The 17,641-nt window shown below is 45.6% G+C and overlaps 1 protein-coding gene across 1 annotated transcript; it reads right to left on the bottom strand.

Annotated features, from left to right (window-relative positions):
• Positions 1 to 11,206: 11,206 nt before the first annotated feature.
• PPIA (peptidylprolyl isomerase A) lies at positions 11,207 to 14,931 on the bottom strand. Its single transcript, XM_022593118.3, has 5 exons — positions 14,802 to 14,931; positions 12,696 to 12,726; positions 12,519 to 12,607; positions 11,983 to 12,155; positions 11,207 to 11,457 (listed from the first exon to the last, which is right to left on the bottom strand). The coding sequence occupies exons 1-5, from the start codon at positions 14,868 to 14,870 to the stop codon at positions 11,325 to 11,327; spliced, it is 495 nt and encodes a 164-aa protein (XP_022448826.1). The 5' UTR covers positions 14,871 to 14,931; the 3' UTR covers positions 11,207 to 11,324.
• Between the last annotated feature and the right edge of the window lie 2,710 nt (positions 14,932 to 17,641).

Here is a 17,641-nt window from a genome sequence, read left to right as displayed (position 1 = left end):
TGGAATTATTTGAATTATTTAATGAGCACTTACTATGTGGCAAGCCCTGTGCTAAGCGCTTTATTGATGAAGAAATTTTATTACCCCCATTTTAAAGATGTAGGATCTGAGGCTCACAGAAGTTAAATGGCTTGCCAGAAAACATTTATCTAATAGATAGAAAAGGGCAGAACTAGGATATAAACCTAGATTTGGCTGACTCCAGAGCCCACACCCTTACCTAGAATTGAAGTTAAGATGATCAAAGTTGTCTGCTTTTGGCTTAAAATTCCAGCTTTTAGTGATCTTTTATTGATACAGTAACATTCAGTAATTTGTACAATATTTTAAAAATTATTTTTGTTTGTCAGTTTCTAAGTAACTTGTAAGATTTAAGTTAATGTATCAGTTAACGGTCCATCAGAAAATTATATTTTTCTGGAAGTCTGGAAGTCTTCATTAAAAATGGAAATTCTTTAATGTTTTATAATACAACAGTATCAAAACAAAACTCTCATTTTTAAAAACTTATTTTATTATGGAAATTTTCAAAAATAAAGAGAGTAGTATAATGAACCCCTGTGTACTCATCCTGCAACTTCAGCACTTGTCCTGTGGTCAGTTTTGTTTTACTTGTATCCCCAACCTGAACCCTCATCCCAGTTGATTGGTTTGAATCCCATTCCAGGCATGATTTATTTTCATGTCCACATACTTAAGCATGTGTCTCTAAAGATGGGGTACAACCACAATACCATTGTCTTAAGACAGCTAACACATTTTATAATAACAAATACCCAGTCAGTATTCAGATTTCTGATTGTTTCATAATTTTACGGTTGGTTTGTTTGAATCAGGATCCAGACACTATGTCTTACATTTTAGTGATAGCTCTTAAATTTCTTTTTAATCTGTAGGTTTCTCTTTTATTATTATAATTTTTGAAGAAACTGAGTTGTTTGTCCTATAGGATTGTCTCTAAGTGTGGATTTTACTGAATCTTGGCACATATTTTGAAGAAGCTTCTATATTGAAAGGATCTACGATTATCCATGTGTGAAGTTTTAGTAGTTTTTAGAAACCAAAGAAGCAATAGAAAAGAAGGCAAAATAACCTATCAGAGAATAGGGTCTTTTACTAGAGTTTCCTATATAATTGCTTCAAATATCTGTTTCCTTTTGGTAGTGTAATTATTTGTTTCCTACTGTGTTCCCAGGATTGTATTTTTGTTTTGTGATGGAAAAAAAAATAGAACAACTGGGCCATGTGCTCTGGGGCCTCACCCCCACATTTGGTCCATCTTGCTTCACCTATACACCCCTTCCTCCCACTGGCTTTTTTTAAAGCATGTCCCAGCCATCATATTGCACCTGTAATACTTTAATAGGTAACTCTAAAAGAAAGCTTTAAAAAGAAGGCTTTTTCTATTTTAAACAAGACAGTACCTCATTGTGGTTTTGATTTGCATTTCCCTGATGATTAGTGATGCTGAGCATCATTCCATGTACCTGTTGTCCATCTGTATGTCTTAGAACAAATGTCTATTCAGATCCTCTGTCCATTTTTTTTTATAAATTTATGTACTTATTTTTGGCTGCGTTGGGTCTTCGTTGCTGCGCGCGGGCTTTCTCTAGTTACGGTGAGTGGGGTGCTACTCTTCTCTGCAGTGCACAGGCTTCTCATTGCGGTGGCTTCTCTTGTTGTGGAGCATGTGCTCTAGGCACTCAGAATTCAGTAGTTGTGGTGCACGGGCTTAGTTGCTCCGCAGCATGTGGAATCTTCCCGGACCAGGGCTCGAACCCATGTCCCCTGCGTTGGCAGGCGGATTCTTAACCACTGTGCCACCAGGGAAGCCCTTTGTCCATTTTTAATTGGATTTTTTTTTTTTTTTTTTGCTACTGAGTCATATGAGTTATTTTTATATTTTTTGGGTATTAACCCCCTATGAGATACATGATTTTCAAATATTTTCTCCCACTCCGTAGGTTGCCTTTTTTTCTTCTTTTTTAGTTATTTGTTTGGCTGCATCAGGTCTTATTTGCAGTACACGGGATCTTTTGTTGCAGCGCGTGGGCTTCTCTGTAGTTGTGGTGTGCGGGCTCAGTAGTTGCGGCACACGGGGCTCTCTAGTTGTGGCGTGCAGCTCTCTAGTTGTGGCACACAGGCTCTAGATCCCACAGGCCTAGTTGCCCCGCGGCATGTGGGATCCTAGTTCCCCAACCAGGAATCGAACCTGTGTCCCCTGCATTGGAAGGCAGACTCCTAACCCCTGGACCACCAGGGAAGTCCCCGTAGGTTGCCTTTTTATTCTTTTGATAGTACGATGGTCTTTTTTTGACATTTTATTATGAAAAAATTTTAATATGCAGAAGAGTTAACTATACAGTGAATAATTCTTAACACCTACCACCTAGATTCTACAATTAATAGTTTACTATATATGTTTTATAACAGCTATTAGTCTGTGAGATGGCCCTCATTTGCCTGCTGTTTTTATTCTCTGCTTGTCCAGTTATTTCTTGTTAGAGAAGTTCTTAGACCAGATCGTGTTGTTCATTATATTAGATGATTGAGGGACTTCACTGGTGGCACAGTGGATAAGAATCCGCCTGCCAATGCAGGGGACATGGGTATGAGCCCTGGTCCGGGAAGATCCCACGTGCCGCGGAACAACTAAGCCCGTGCGACACAACTACTGAGCCTGCGCTCTACGGCCCGCGTGCCACAACTACTGAACCTGTGCCGCTACTGAAGCCCACACGCCTAGAGCCCATGCTCTGCACAAGAGAAGCCACCACAATGAGAAGCCCACACACTGCAATGAAGACCTAATGCAGCCAAAATTCATTAATGATTAGTTTTTAATTAAAAAATAAAGTGTGGTCTCCACTCGGGAGGCTCATAGCCTAAGTGGGGGGACAGAGGTGGACACAGAAGTTTCCGAGTGGGGCTTCTTTGGTGGCGCAGCGGTTAAGAATCCGCCTGTCAATGCAGGGGACACGGGTTTTAGCCCTGGTCCAGGAAGATCTGCGGAGCAGCTAAGCCCATGCGCCACAACTACTGAAGCCCGCACACCTAGAGCCCGTGCTCCACAACGAGAAGCCACCGCAATGAGGAGCCTGTGCACCGCCACGAAGCGTACCCCCCGCTCACCACAACTAGAAAAGCCTGCTCACAGCAACGGAGACCCAGTGCAGCCAAAAATAAATTTATTTTTTTTAAATGCTCAGCAAAATGCATTAAAAGAAAAAGAGGAGCCTAGTACCTGGAGAACAGACTTGTGGTTGCCAAGGGGGAGAGGGTTGGTGGAGGGGTGGAGTGGGGTTTGGGGTTAGCAGATGTAAACTGGTATATACAGAATGGATGAGCAACAAGGTCCTACTCTATAGCACAGAGAACTATATTCAGTATCCTATGATAAACCATAATGGAAAAGGATACTTTTTAAAAGGTGCGTATATGTGTAACCGCATCACTTTGCTGTACGGTAGGAATTAACACTGTAAATCAACTATACTTCAATTAAAAAAAAAGCATGGTGGCGACATGGAGGACAAGGTGAAGGGGAAGAGAGCTTAGGATCGACAACCCAAGAATGAAGGGAGCCGGGTCTGGATAGACACCCCGTATTCTACTCCAGAGAAAGGGGACGGCCTTCACCAGCTCAGCCAAAGAGGCAGGGCCTCACGGAAGAGCCTCTTGAAGGCAGCACGTTAGAACCGTTTGCCATAACCAGGAGTGCTGCCGCCAGAGCAGTCAAGGCTTTGGGAGGACCCTGGGCCCTGCGGCCTTGACCCAGGAGGAGGTCCCCAGAGTCACGGCTTAGTCTAAAAGTTTGCTGCCAGAGGGCAAAGGGAGCCATTTAAAATTCACAAGCTGTTGGAATAAACCCCAGTCAGTTCCTGTCTTCCCTATCCATCATCCTTCCTTAGGTGTGAAGAGGAGAAAATAAAACTTCCTGTCTCTCCAGCCCAGCCTGAGATGGTCACTCACATTTATCTACCTTTCTACAAGGTCATCATCGATCTGTTCTTCTAAAAGCTCATTGGTCTGAATTCCGTAAGGTTATTGATCCGTCCTCTGCAAGGTCACTGATCCATCCTCTCCCAGGCGGCCGACGACACCAGCACACCTGGTGCTCAGCTTCCTCCCAGTTGATGCCAGAGGCTGTGCTGTGGGAAAGCAGTCCTCTGCTCTCACGGGGAGCTGGTTCCGGAGCTGGTGTAGCATCAAAACCCTGTGCAGCTTTCACGGCTCTACCTTTTCTAATATTTATTAACCCAAACAAATGTACAACGAGAGGGCTTTTGACGCCAGCCTCTCCAGCACATTTGCTTCCTCTGCTGCCTCTGACTCTTCCAGCCAGCCCTCTGCAGGAGTGGCGAGCAGTGTTCTTCCATAAAATGTCAAACTTTAATATCCGGGGGTACGTAAACAGGAGTTAGTCCTGTGACCGGTATATGTGCACTACTTCCTCTCGACGTGTTTCATGTGCATCACGGGAAGTAACTAATAAACTGAAGCTGTTCACATACTGAATACAGTTGGCTCTTACACAGTGAGACTGATTCTTCATTCTTTTGCATCACTAACCATCGCTGGGGCTGGTTTCTGGACCCCTGGTGCAGCCCCACCCTTGGGTTGCAGGCTCACCTGGATCTGAGCCCCCAGGGCCGGTCCTCTGCCCGCCTCTCTCCCTTTGGGGCCCAGAACAGAGGTCCCCCAATCACCCACCTTTGCTCTTCTCCCAGAACACCACTGATTTCAGGCCTGTCCAGACTGGGGGCGCCTCAGGCCAGCGCTGGAAATGGCCAGGAACGCCTGATGGACTCGAGGGGGTGGTGAGGGGTGGGTTGGGGGCCAGTGTGGCAGCAGAGTCACAGTAAGCAGCCAGCAACTTCTCCGGCTCAAAGTAGATGTAGGTGGCAAACCCAGGTAAGCTGAGGTTTCAGAACGGGTCTCCCTCGAATCCTATGTGCTTCTAACACCAGCAATACCGCCCCACCAACTAGTGTGGGATTTCAGGGGCCCAATTCACATCCAAAATGTTTCATCAGAGGGAAGCTCAGTAGTTGTGGCTCACGGGCTTAGTAGCTCTGCAGCATGTGGGATCTTCCCGGACCAGGGCTCGAACCTGTGTCCCCTGCATTGGCAGGCAGATTCTTAACCACTGCGGGAAGCCCACAAATTCCTTTTTAAGAAATGAGTTGCTGAGGCAGCTATAAAACATCTGGCAGAAGGTAGGTAGTATTCTGCATTATATGAAAGGCAACCCAGACATGAAGGAGACATGGCCTTACAAGAAAACAATAGACAAATCGGAGAGTCTTTTCTAAGGGAAAATAATATGCTTAAGCTATATATGTGTCAGAATTATTTTTTTAATATTTATTTTTATTTCTATTTATTTATTTATTTACTTATTTATTTAGGCTGTGCCAGGTCTTAGTTGTAGCACTCGGGATCTTAGCTGAAGCATGGGGACTTCTTAGTTGCAGCATGCGAACTCAGTTGCAGCATGCATGCGGGATCTAGTTCCCAGACCAGGGGTCGGGGGGCACAGAGTCTTACCCACTGGACCACCAGGGAAGTCTCCCAAATTATTTTTAACCAATACTTTTCAATTCATCACCTTCAGTCCTGACTTCCAGGAGAGACTTCTGCTGTATAAACGGGTGGACAGTCACTCCTCTGCAGACAACTTAACATCTGATTGAAAGGTTGACCAACATGAACAAGAAGGGAATTGCCTGGCAGTCCAGTGGTTAGGACTCCACGCTTCTACTGCAGTGGGCACGCGTTCAATCTGAATCCTGCAAGCCACGCAGCGTTGCCAAAAATAAAGTATGTCTTATTTTACCCATATAATCAGGAATGATTTCTAGTTTTTGTTTTAGAAAAAGTCTAATTTTTTGAGCAATATCGTTATTTTTTATTGTATTTTGTTATTCTCTACTAAATTTTATATTTTAAATTTTTATTGAAATATTGCTGATTTACAATTTTGTGTCAGTTTCAGGTTTACAGCAAAGAGACTGTCATATATATATATACATATATTCTTTTTTAGATTCTTTTCCATTATAGGTTATTACAAGATATTGAAAACAGTAAGTCCTTGTTGGTTATCTACTCCATATATAGTAGTGTGTATATTATAATCCCAAACTCCTAACTTACCCTCTCCCACCCTTTCCCCTTTGGTAACCGGAAGTTTGTTTTCTATGTGAGTCTATTTCTGTTTTATAAATAAGTTCATTTGTATCATTTTTTACATTCTACATATAAGTGATGTCATGTGATATCTGTCTTTGTCTGACTTACTTCACTCAGTATGATAATCTGTAGGTCCATCCATGTTGCTGCAAATGGCATTATTTCATTCTTTTTATGGCTGAGTAGTATTCCACTGTGTATATATACCACATCTTCTTTATATATTAATCTGTCGATGGACACTTAGGTAATATCTTTTTTCTTTTAAAGTAAATTGTTTTATTTATTCATTTTTTTGGCCGCACCGTGCAGCATGCGGGACCTTAGTTCCCTGACCAGGGATTGAACCCACACACCCTGCATTGGGAGCGTGGAGTCTTAACCACTGGACCACCAGGGAAGTCCCAATAATATCTTTCTTATATTAAGGATTTTGAAGTGAGCCAAATACAGTCATCCCTCAGAATCCATGGGGGATTTGTTCCAGGACCCCTTGGATATCCAAATCCACAGGGTGCTCAAGTCCTTTATACAAAATGGTGTAGCATTTGCACACAACATTGGAACATACTCCCAGATACTTTAACCCATCTCTAGATTACTTATGATACATAATACAATGTAAATGCTATGTATATAGTTGCAGAAACAATGTAAATGCTGTGTGAATAGTTGCCAGTGCGTGGCAAATTCAAGTTTTGCTTTCTGGAATTTTTTTTCCCCAGTATTTTTGATCCATGGTTGGCTGAATCTGTGGAGGCAGAACCTGGGGATATGGAGGACCAACTGTACTACTGATTCATTTTAGAACGTATGTTTTTGAAATTTTAAATATTTAATACAAGTAAAAGCGATGTGTGGTGACAAAGTCCTCTCTGCCCACAGGCCTTCACCCCTCTACCCAGAGACACCCACTGGGAAACGTTTCTCTGTATCCTCCCAAGGGTATGTACAAGCACAAAGATACACTTCATTCTGCTTTTTACAAAAACTGTAGCATGTGTTATATTGTGTTCTACTGCTCTTTGTTGTTTTCAAATAAAAGTCTAGCTGAGGCTATTTTGGAGATGCACTACCTTGTTCTTTTAAATTTATTTATTTTTGGCTGCATTGGGTCTTCGTTGCTGCGCCTGGGCTTTCTCTAGCTGCGGTGAGTGGGGGCCACTCTTCGTTGCGGTGCGTGGGCTTCTCATTGCCGTGGCTTCTCTTGTTGCAGAGCACAGGCTCTAGGCTCACAGACTTCAGTAGTTGTGGCACGCAGGCTCAGTAGTTGTGGGGGGGCCCCAGGTTCAATCCCTGGTTTGGGAACTAGATCCCACATGCATGCTGCAACTGAATTCACATGCTGCAACTAAGAAGTACCCATGCTTCAACTAAGATCCCGAGTGCTGCAACTAAGACCCGGCACAGCCAAAATAAATAAATAAATATTAAAAAAATAATTCTGACACATATGTATCTTAAGCATATTATTTTTCCTTACAAAAGACTCTCCGATTTGTCTATTGTTTTCTTGTAAGGCCATGTCTCCTTCATGTCTGAGTTGCCTTTCATATAATGCAGAATACTACCTACCTTCTGCCAGATGTTTTATAGCTGCCTCAGCAACTCATTTAATTTCTTCCCACTGCACCACCAGGGAAGTCCCTACTTTGTTCTTTTAACAGCTGCATCCTAACTCATTACGTCAGTGATTTTTAGCCAGGAGGCACTTTGGAAATCTGTGGGCCTCTGACAGTGGATGGGGGCAATGCTGGACATGTTATAATGCCTGAGACTGCCCCACTGACTTCCAAACGTCTGGCCAGATGTTAGTGTATGTGAAAAACTCATTTATAATTATGTAAGTCTAAACTCCATTTTACATATTAACATGAAGGGTTTGGTTTTGGGCTGCTGAAAAATCTGAATATCCCTGGCACTTCCGAGGCCTCCAACTGCTGTGTAATGGAAGGGAAGCATGAACTTCAGAAGGGCTTAAAGGCTACTGGAATCATGTCAAAGAGCCACAGAAGTCAACTTAGAGGGGCTTGTACTAGCCAAATTTGGGATGATTTGAGCATCAAAAACAATGAGTGCAGGGACTTCCCTGGTGGTCCAGAGGTTAAGACTACGAGCTCCTAATGCAGGGGGCCAGGGTTTGATCCCTGGTCAGGGAGGTAGATCCCACATGCCGCAACCAAGTCCCAGCACAGCCAAATAAATAAATATAAATGAGTGCAGTTGTTCCTAACACGTTTAATGAAAATCCGTGAGTCCACAGTGGTAGAAGGGAGAGAGAGATTACTCAATTTTTCGCAACTACAGAATAATTGACTCAGGGGAATTCCCTGGTGGTCCAGTGGTTAGGAGTCCTCACTCGCGGGTTCATCCTTGATCAGGAAACTTGGGTCTTGTAAGCCATGTGGCATGGCCAAAATTATTTTTTAAAAATTGATTCAGGTGAAGATCATTAAGTGATGCTAAAAGAAAATAATCAGGTGAAAGGTCTGGGAGCAGGGTCTTCACACAGGGGCAAAGTATCATCCCACAGGTTACCTACTCAGCAGAAAGAATACAAAGTACCTCCTTTCCAGTGGAGCAGTCAGACCTCCTGTTGAGTCAGTATGAGATCGTATGCTGACAACAGGCAGGATTAAGTGCATATAGCATCACCTACAACAACTTCCTGCATAAAATGTTGAACGTGTGTCCATTCAAGCTTCTCTGCCTAATTTCCAGTTTACAGAAAATACAAGAGCCAGAGGAACAAGCAAGTAACACGAAATGGAGACCTTAGGCAGCTCCAAAATCAGGGACATTCGACGAAGTCAATGTCCTGGACTGTTTAAGGAGTTGATGTCAAAAAAAAAAAAAAAAAAAAAAAGCAAGAGGCCAAGACCACACAGTGTAGGACTCAATTTATATGAAATGTCCAGAAAAGGTAAATCTAGAGACAGAAAGCCAACTTGTAGTTGCCAGGGACTGGGAGTGAAAGCAGAAGGGACTGCAAATGGGCACAGGGTCTTCCTGGTGTGGTGGATTACGGGGATGGTTGCACAACTCAGTAAATTCACTAAAATTATTGTACTCTTACAATGGGTGAATTTTATGGTGTATAAATTATCTCAATAGGCCTTTTTTTAACATTAATAGAAATTACAATATGTTAAAAAGTGGAAGGACTGTTCTGGATTGAGACAAAAGAGACCTAACAATCAAACAGTGTGTGAACCTAGGTTGGATCCTTGGGGGCAGTGGGGGGTGTGTGTGGGCGGGAGAGAGCATTATTAAATACATTGATTGTATGTAAATTATACCTTAATAAAGCTGATTTTAAAAACACCTCTAGGGACTTCCCTGGTGGCGCAGTGGTTAAGAATCTGCCTGCCAATGCAGAGGGCCATGGGTCCAAGCCCTGGGCCGGTAAGATCCCACATGCCGCGGAGCAACTAAGCCCGTGCACCACAACTACCGAACCCGCGCACCTAGAGCCCATGCTCCACGACAAAAGAAGCCACGGCAATGAGAACTCTGTGCACACCGCAAGACCGACCCAACGCAGCCAAAAATAAAACCACCTCCGGAACCAGTGGGGGAAATCTGAATAAGGACCATACACTGCAGGTTGTATGGATTTTGCTTATTTTCTGAGGTGTGCTAAAGCAACTGGGTGAGCCCTACCTTATTGGATACATGGCTGGCCCTCTCTGGAAGCAGCAGCTCTTGTGCTCAGGGAAGCTGAGGCCACACTGTAATCGATTCTGCTCACCTTGCCTTGTCCTGGAGGCCTTCATAACGTAGCAGTCACTTACCCTTTCAAAACTAAATAGTATGGGGCTTCCCTGGTGGCACAGTGGTTACAAGTCCGCCTACCAATGCAAGGGACGCAGGTTCGTGCCCCGGTCCGGGAGAATCCTACATGCAGCAGAGCGGCTGGGCCCGTGAGCCATGGCCACTGAGCCTGCGTGTCCGGAGTCTGTGCTCTGCAACCAGAGAGGCCACAGCAGTGAGAAGCCCGCGTACTGCAAAAAACAAAAAAAACTAACAGTCTGTTTTTAGGGACACACATAGGTGATAGAGTGATAAACACAAAATCAGAGTGACCTCAAAAAAAAAAAAATGGGCCTCTGGGGAGGGTTAGAGTACGCAACCGGGGAGGTGGGGAGGCCTCCCAAGGGGAGTTATTGATCTTAAAGAAAACCATGTTCACGAACATAAAGACCTCAACTGGACCAGATTATGGCTCAGATTACCAGGCCTGCACAATCGAACGAGAAGACCTCAAATGACCATGAGGGCCTCTGCAACTAGCCAGGGAGAAGTTCCCTCATCTATAGACAGTTACCTGGTCACCAGTTGGTCTGGAGCAAGGCAGAGTCAGATGCCTTCTGCAGGTAGACTGCACCACACCAGGTCTGCCTTTCTCTAGCAGACTGAACTTCACAACTGAGCTGTCATAAACCCTGTACTCTGCATCTACATTCTCAAACAGCTAGATATCCCAAGAACATGGTCCAAAGACCCCTCCCCACAGAGGCTAAAGTTTGACATATTTCCCTCAAGGAGGGCCACCACAGAATACGCTCAAATTAAGCTTTGTTAAAATTAGCTGATTTTCAATTTGTTATAGTAATTTTGATGGATAACCCTAAATGTGCCAAGTGAGAATTTTCCACTGTCACCCTTAAAGGAGTACTGTTCCAACATGGTCACAATCTTCAAGTTCCACCTTTTTTCCCTGCCTGAGCCTACATCTTCCGTATTCCACTCACAGCTTGCCCTTGGGATACTCGATCAGCAAAACTTTATTCTTGGATCAGGGAAGAAAAAAAACAAGATACTTTTAAACAAACACAGCAACTGTTGTCTTAGAAGTAACGTGTTGCTGCTTAAAATGAAATCTACATCAATACCCTAACCAAACAAGGACAGACAACGGTTGTTTAGTCTTTATTTCATAACCATAAACTTAACTTTGCAATTCAGCTAAACTTGGAGGGGAATAAGGAAAATATGGAACCCAAAGAAGTGCAATGAGAGCACAAAGATTATAGTATATTTTGAGCAGATGGGGATGAAGGGGTGCTCTCCTGAGCTACAGAAGGAATGGTCTGGTGGTTAAGATAAAACACAAGTCAAATTTATTATTAGATTTGTCCACAGTCAGCAATGGTGATCTTCTTGCTGGTCTTGCCATTCCTGGAACCAAAGCGCTCCATGGCTTCCACAATATTCATGCCCTCTTTCACCTTGCCAAAGACCACATGCTTGCCATCCAACCTGGAAACAGAAGAATAAACATTACTACCTGCGACCTGCAGGTAGTAATGAAATAAGAGAGAAATAAGCAGCCTGCATTGTGCATTGAGGTAAGAACAGTGTCCCACAAATCAATATAGCATACCCAAGCAAGAGAAGACCAGAAGAGTGGTTTATCCAGCTTTTAGCACTAGCTAACGCCGACTAGTTAAATACTGGAAACATTTTATCCTTTTACCTAAAAAAAAAAGTGTCAACACCAGATTACTTTAAGCCAGTCTAAAAAAGGTGGTCTCCAAGAGTCTCTAATCACTGTTAAGAATCCTAATTTTAGAATGGACCCCTAAAAAAGAGCCAACAAATCACATGCTAATTAGATGAAAGCACCACTCTTAAATTCAACTACTCTACAAAGTGCCCTGTTTTGCTATTAGAGTATCTCACTTTCTATAGCGCACTATCTAAATTTGTGACTATTCATGCCCTTCTACTACTTTAGAGCAGGAACAGCAGGGAAAGGTTGCCTTTGCTATGTTCTGCTCTTACCACTCAGTCTTGGCAGTGCAGATGAAAAACTGGGAACCGTTTGTGTTGGGGCCAGCATTTGCCATGGACAAGATGCCAGGACCCGTATGCTTCAGGAGGAAATTCTCATCATCAAATTTCTCCCCATAAATGGACTTGCCACCAGTGCCATTATGGCGTGTGAAGTCACCACCCTGTGAACATAAAAGAGGAACCTGTCACTTTTGGCAACACAGTTGGAAAACATGCCAAGTCTGCAAGGTTCAAACTTTAAAACTCAAGTTTAAACTAATTAAAAGGGTCAAGTGGAACCAAAATGGTAGAATTAACATTTTAGTTCATATATGCACTTAAAAAAAAAAACATTTGTTTATTACAGACCACAGCAATTTAGATGGCATGGTATCAGTGCAAAATTGTCAAACAGACAAATGTAACAAAACAAAGTATAAAAGTAGACTGGCACCAATGCAGACAGACCATATGTGCACATCCTGAAGTGTTCTGGCTCAATCCCAAATTAAGAGAGCCCGAATCAGTATCAGTAAATTTCATACCTGGCACATAAATCCCGGAATTATTCTGTGAAAGCAGGAACCTTTATAACCAAAGCCTTTCTCCCCAGTGCTCAGAGCACGGAAGTTTTCTGTTAAAATAAAGTGTATATGTATATAGACACAACAGTTAAAATCAGAATACCTTTGTTAAACATTTAAAAAAGAAACAAAACTAACCTGCTGTCTTTGGAACTTTGTCTGCAAACAGCTGTAAGAGAAAATGACAGTTAATGAAAAACATCTGCTTACATATTTTGTTGCTTAGTACCCTTGTCTTTAGGGGCCTCTGAATCATAAATTCATTTTCTCACTAGAAGAGAATGCTTCTTCAGTAATTACTTTGAATCCCAAATAAGAACGGCTCCTGACAGCCTTAAGGTCCTGCGGGGTTGGGTTAGCAACATGACACCCAAAGACATGCCAAAACTCCAGAACCAGGAATGACTCAGATAGTGTGAGGCTTCTAAAAAGTGACTTAAAACTTTTATGTGTATCACACCTACTTCTAAACAGATATATGGTCTCTCAAAGGTACATCACCTCCCCCAACTTCAACTTGAACCTAAAGACAAGAACTTTCAAGAATAGCAAGTACTCCTGCACGATCAGGGAGTAAATAGCTGTAATTTTAGTCACTGGTAATGAAAATGCTACTACCTCCAATCTGTTAACATAGCTTTATGGATTGGATGAGCAGTCACTTCTTGGTTTCCAGGTCCCTTACCTAGTAGTGGGGTAAAAAATAAAGATTGGTTTCTAGTACAACTGCTTCGAACCTTTCCTGCATATATCAAACATTTTGGCTAAAAAAGCTTAAATACCATAGAAAACGCAAGCCCTTGCATCAAGACAGTTTACTTAATGAACTATTCCACAGATCCGTGACTTAAATCATCTACTGAAATCCCTGGATGTTTCTTAGAAGACTTGCTATGTAGCTTCTAAGTACTGTATATAAAACATACGGTCCCTTTTAAGTATTAGCGTGTCTCCAACCCTCGTACTAACTCGTTTCCCTTTTAGACCCTTACTGAAGTTAAAGCTCGCAGTGGCAGTTCCACGTCCATTCTCACCAAGGGATCTGTCAGAGCACCTATCTCATTTCCATTAAGCCCTCTGGCTAACCTGAGACACACAAGTTACAAAGGGTTAGGCTCAGGCCAAGTTTCCACGTGGCCCCTGGCCAATTATCAGCTGACTTCGGATAAAGGTGGAGTATACATCTACTGGATGTAATATTTCTCCAGTTTTTACGTCAGGGCAAGTTTCCACATGGGCCCTTACCAATTCTTAGCTCTGACCACAGTGAGAGTGGGCTACAGACTGATCTGCATGGGGGCCTATCTAAGCTAGGACTGAGATCCTACAACCTGATCACTGGCGGCTCTTTGAGAAATGGTAAGAGGATAAAACCACTTAGGGCTACACCCCAAGACCTACCATGCTGGGTTAACTGGAACGGAATCCCATTTACCGTTTGAAGAGCCCGCCGACTTACTTAGCTACCCTGCTGTGATTACAAACTGATTAAGAACTACCCATAACACGCCTGAACTAATTAGGAAAACAGCGGAGAAGGCCTGCCGCGCTGCCGGTCTCGACTAGCCCGTTCTGCGCGGGGACGACCGGGAGGGGCCCGGGCGCCTCCCACCCGCCGTCACCGCAGCGGAAGGCGGGCCTCGGCGCCAGCGGAGGGAAGGCGGCCGGCACATTTCCGCTCGGGGTGGGGGCGGGGAGGGGCCTCTTTCTACATCAACCTCGCGATTTTAAAACACCCGGGGAAGCCCTCGAGCCGGCCGACCCCGCACCCTTATAACCCAACCCTGAACTAGCAAGCGTCCTTCGGGACACGGGATGGGCTGCTATCCCCACCGGCCCTGGCGCGCCCGGCGCGGGAAAAGGCAGCCTTCAGGTGCGGCCGCCGCGTCGGCTCGAAGGAAGCGGCTTCCGAGTCCTCGAGGGCGGCCCCGGGAAGGTCGCGGCTGCCCAGGGCCGGCGCCCGCCTTCCGTCTGGGGCGTTGCCGACCCTCAGGGCCCCGCAGTCCCACGCTGCGGCCAACGGCTCGCGGCCCTAGCACGTGCGCGGCCGGAAGGGCGCGGCCGCGCCTCCCCCGCCCGCCCCGCCTTTGTCTGCCCGCCGCCCCCGGCCTCCCAAAATGGCCCCTCGTCAGGAAATGGCGCCGCGCCGCCCGCGTTTCTCAGGCGGGGCGCCCGCACCCAGCCCCTCGGCCTCCCCCCCACCGCCCGCTCAGGCCCACCCGGCGCGCCGCCGCCCGCCCCAACCTCGAAGGAGACGCGGCCCAAGGGCTCGCCGTCGACGGCGATGTCAAAGAACACGGTAGGGTTGACCATGGTTAGGCTGCGCGGGAAGTTCCGATGTGGCGGCGTCTGCAAAGCGGCACGAGCCCCACCGCCCGGCTCTTTTATAGCCGGTTCAGGCCCCGCCCGTGGCCGGTCGCGCGCCTCGTCTCTGGCCAATCGCGACCGCGGGTCAGTCGAAGTGACGGTGTGCCTGGGCCTATGGGTGGAGATGGCGCCGGAGAGGAGGGACGGGAGACGCGCGTGCGCGCTGGCAGATGCAAGCAGGTTCCCGCCCGCCGCCTCGGTCTCCGCGCTGCGGTGTGGGGTCGCGCTCAGGCGACCGGGTTGGGGACGGGGCTTGGATACCGCCCTGGTGGGCCGGTTGGGTCGGTGGGAGCCCGAGAGACACGCACCTGCCTGGGCCCGCGGCCAGGACGTCTTCCTATCGCGCAGAGGGGGCAACTGAGGCAAACGCAGGCCTCAAGGTCGCGCCGCCCGCCAAGGTCGCTCGGGGTCCAGGGCCCATGCCGCTCTGGGAGGCCAGGTGGCTTTGGGCATCACGATTTTCCCACTGCAGATGAGGATGAGGCGCAGCCGCCGCCCTCTCTCCCTTCCCCCTTTCTCTCCTAGTCTGAAAGGTTATGAAATGCTTCCAAAATACCCTACTTTACGAAAATATCTTGCACACTCCGCTTGAATTTTCTCCAGGAGGAAGACATTAAAACAAGAGCCTGTCACTTCGCTGGTAGTGCAGTGGTTAAGAATCGCCTGCCAATGTGGCAACATGGGTTTGAGCCCTGGTCCGGGACGATCCCACATGCTGTGGAGCACCTGAGCCCTTGCGCCACAACTGCTGAGCCTGTGCTCTAGAGCCCACGAGCCACAACTACTGAAGCCCGGGCGCCTAGAGCCCGTGCTCCGCAGCAAGAGAAGCCACCGTAATGAGAAGCCCGCGCGCTGCCACAAAGACCCAACGCAGCCAAAAATAAATATATTTTTTAAAAAAAGAAAAAAGTGAACTCCCTTAGGCAAAGATATTAATAATACTTTTATTACTAGTACTAAATGCACTTATATGGCCCTGGTCTTTTGTTCAGAAAACCTTGAAAAGAAAATTTATATATCCTTTGACATTCAGAATGTTATTTAGTATCTCCAAAACCAGGATAGGGTTGTGAGAAGCAAATGAGAGTCCTTATGAAAGATGAAATCCAGTGTCTGGCATCATGCCATCGTTATTAATAATGGCATTGTGAGCCTACATCTGCTCAGAATTTATAAGAGTGCGGTTTTGTTCTCACAACCACCCCAGAATCCCCATTTACAGATGCGGAAAGTGAGCATCCTTCATGTTAAGTAGCTTGCTCAGAGTAACCAGCTTAGGAGTATTAGCAAAGCCAGAACTGGCAACTGCTTTTTTGTCCATTCCCCAGCACCGGTGCTTTCTGACCTTGAGGAAGCTGCTTGTCCTTATCTGACACTGAAAAAATGACCCGAGGCCCTCAGGCATAAACTCCCTCAACTTCTCTCTCCTCCACTCTGAACCTTAAAGCAGTTAGGAACCCCTCCTAAGAAATAAATGAATGAATAATAAGGTCGTCACTTATGACTTCCCTCACATTACTATTCAGGGCCCTCCCTTCTCTTCACCATCATCATAGTCTCTCACTCACTTCTTCTACCAAGAACCCAGAGGGGCACCCTCCACCTGCGAGGGCTAGAGGCAGTGAGGGGTAGCCAGGTTATGTCCTGTGCAGGCCCCAAAGACGGGGGTCTCTGTGGCAGGCACGCAGGCATGGCCAAAAGGATCCTGTCTGCAGCCAGGCCAGCCTGGGCATTACTGACCTGAGTTAGGTGGTAAAATGTGCAGTAGTTTTTTGTTTTTTTTTGTTTTTTTCTCTCTCTGTCTCTTTGACTTATGTATGCATTTCTTTTTCTTGCTGCACTGTGCGGCGTGTGGGGATCTTAGTTCCCCAAACAGGGATCGAACCCTCACCCTCGGCAGTAGAAGCATGGAGCCCTTAACCACTGGACCGCCAGGGAATTCCCTGTATTTTCTTTTTTAACAGCTTTTAACAAATGAATTTCATGGTATGGAAGCTTTATTGAGATGTAGTTTACATACCATGAAATTCACTTGTTTTAAGCGTACAATTCAGTGACTTTTTAGCAAATTCAGAGCAGTGCAGATATCACCACAATCTAATTTTAGAACATTTCCCTCACCCAGAAAGAACCTTGTGCCCATTTTTAGTAACTCCCTGTTTCCACCCAATAACTGCTTTTAAAATTGTGTAGTTAAAAATTGATTTAGGCTTGTGGTTTCAACTGGAAATATTAAAGTTTATATATTGCATTTTTCTTCTTTTCTTTTTGGCTGCATTGGGTCTTCGTCGCTGCACGCAGGTTTTCTCTAGTTGTGGCGAGCGGGGGCTACTCTTCGTTGTGGTGCATGGGCTTCTCATTGTGGTGGCTTCTCTTGTTGCGGAGCATGGGCTCTAGGCGCATGGGCTTCAGTAGTGTGGCACAAGGGCTCAGTAGTTGTGGCTCATGGGTTCTAGAGCGCAGGCTCAGTAGTTGTGGCGCACAGGCTTAGTTGCTCTGCGGCATGTGGGATCTTCTCGGACCAGGGATCCAACCCGTCTCCCCTGCATTGGCAGACGGATTCTTAACCACTGGGCCACCAGGGAAGTCCCTACATATTGCATTTTAACATTTAAGAGAGCTTTAGGTTCAACCTATTTAAAAGTTTATCAGAATTGTTTAATGCCCAGGGAGGTTTTTTCATTGTTAATTTGGACAATGAAGTACTTTAAAAGGAA

The sequence above is a fragment of the Delphinapterus leucas genome, chromosome 9, assembly GCF_059928025.1.
Source record: "Delphinapterus leucas isolate spDelLeu-1000000601 "Yukka" chromosome 9, BTC_Dleu_Yukka2, whole genome shotgun sequence".
NCBI classification, from domain to species: Eukaryota; Metazoa; Chordata; class Mammalia; order Artiodactyla; family Monodontidae; genus Delphinapterus; species Delphinapterus leucas.
This window is presented reverse-complemented; position numbering and strand designations above follow the sequence as displayed.

Excerpts from the sequence above, each read along its gene's own strand:
- PPIA (XM_022593118.3), bottom strand. The coding sequence starts at position 14,870 with ATGGTCAACCCTACCGTGTTCTTTGACATCGCCGTCGACGGCGAGCCC. Across the intron at positions 12,727-14,801 it reads TGGGCCGCGTCTCCTTCGAG|CTGTTTGCAGACAAAGTTCC; the intron begins GTTGGGGCGGGC and ends TTTCTCTTACAG. Across the intron at positions 11,458-11,982 it reads TGCACTGCCAAGACTGAGTG|GTTGGATGGCAAGCATGTGG; the intron begins GTAAGAGCAGAA and ends TTCTGTTTCCAG.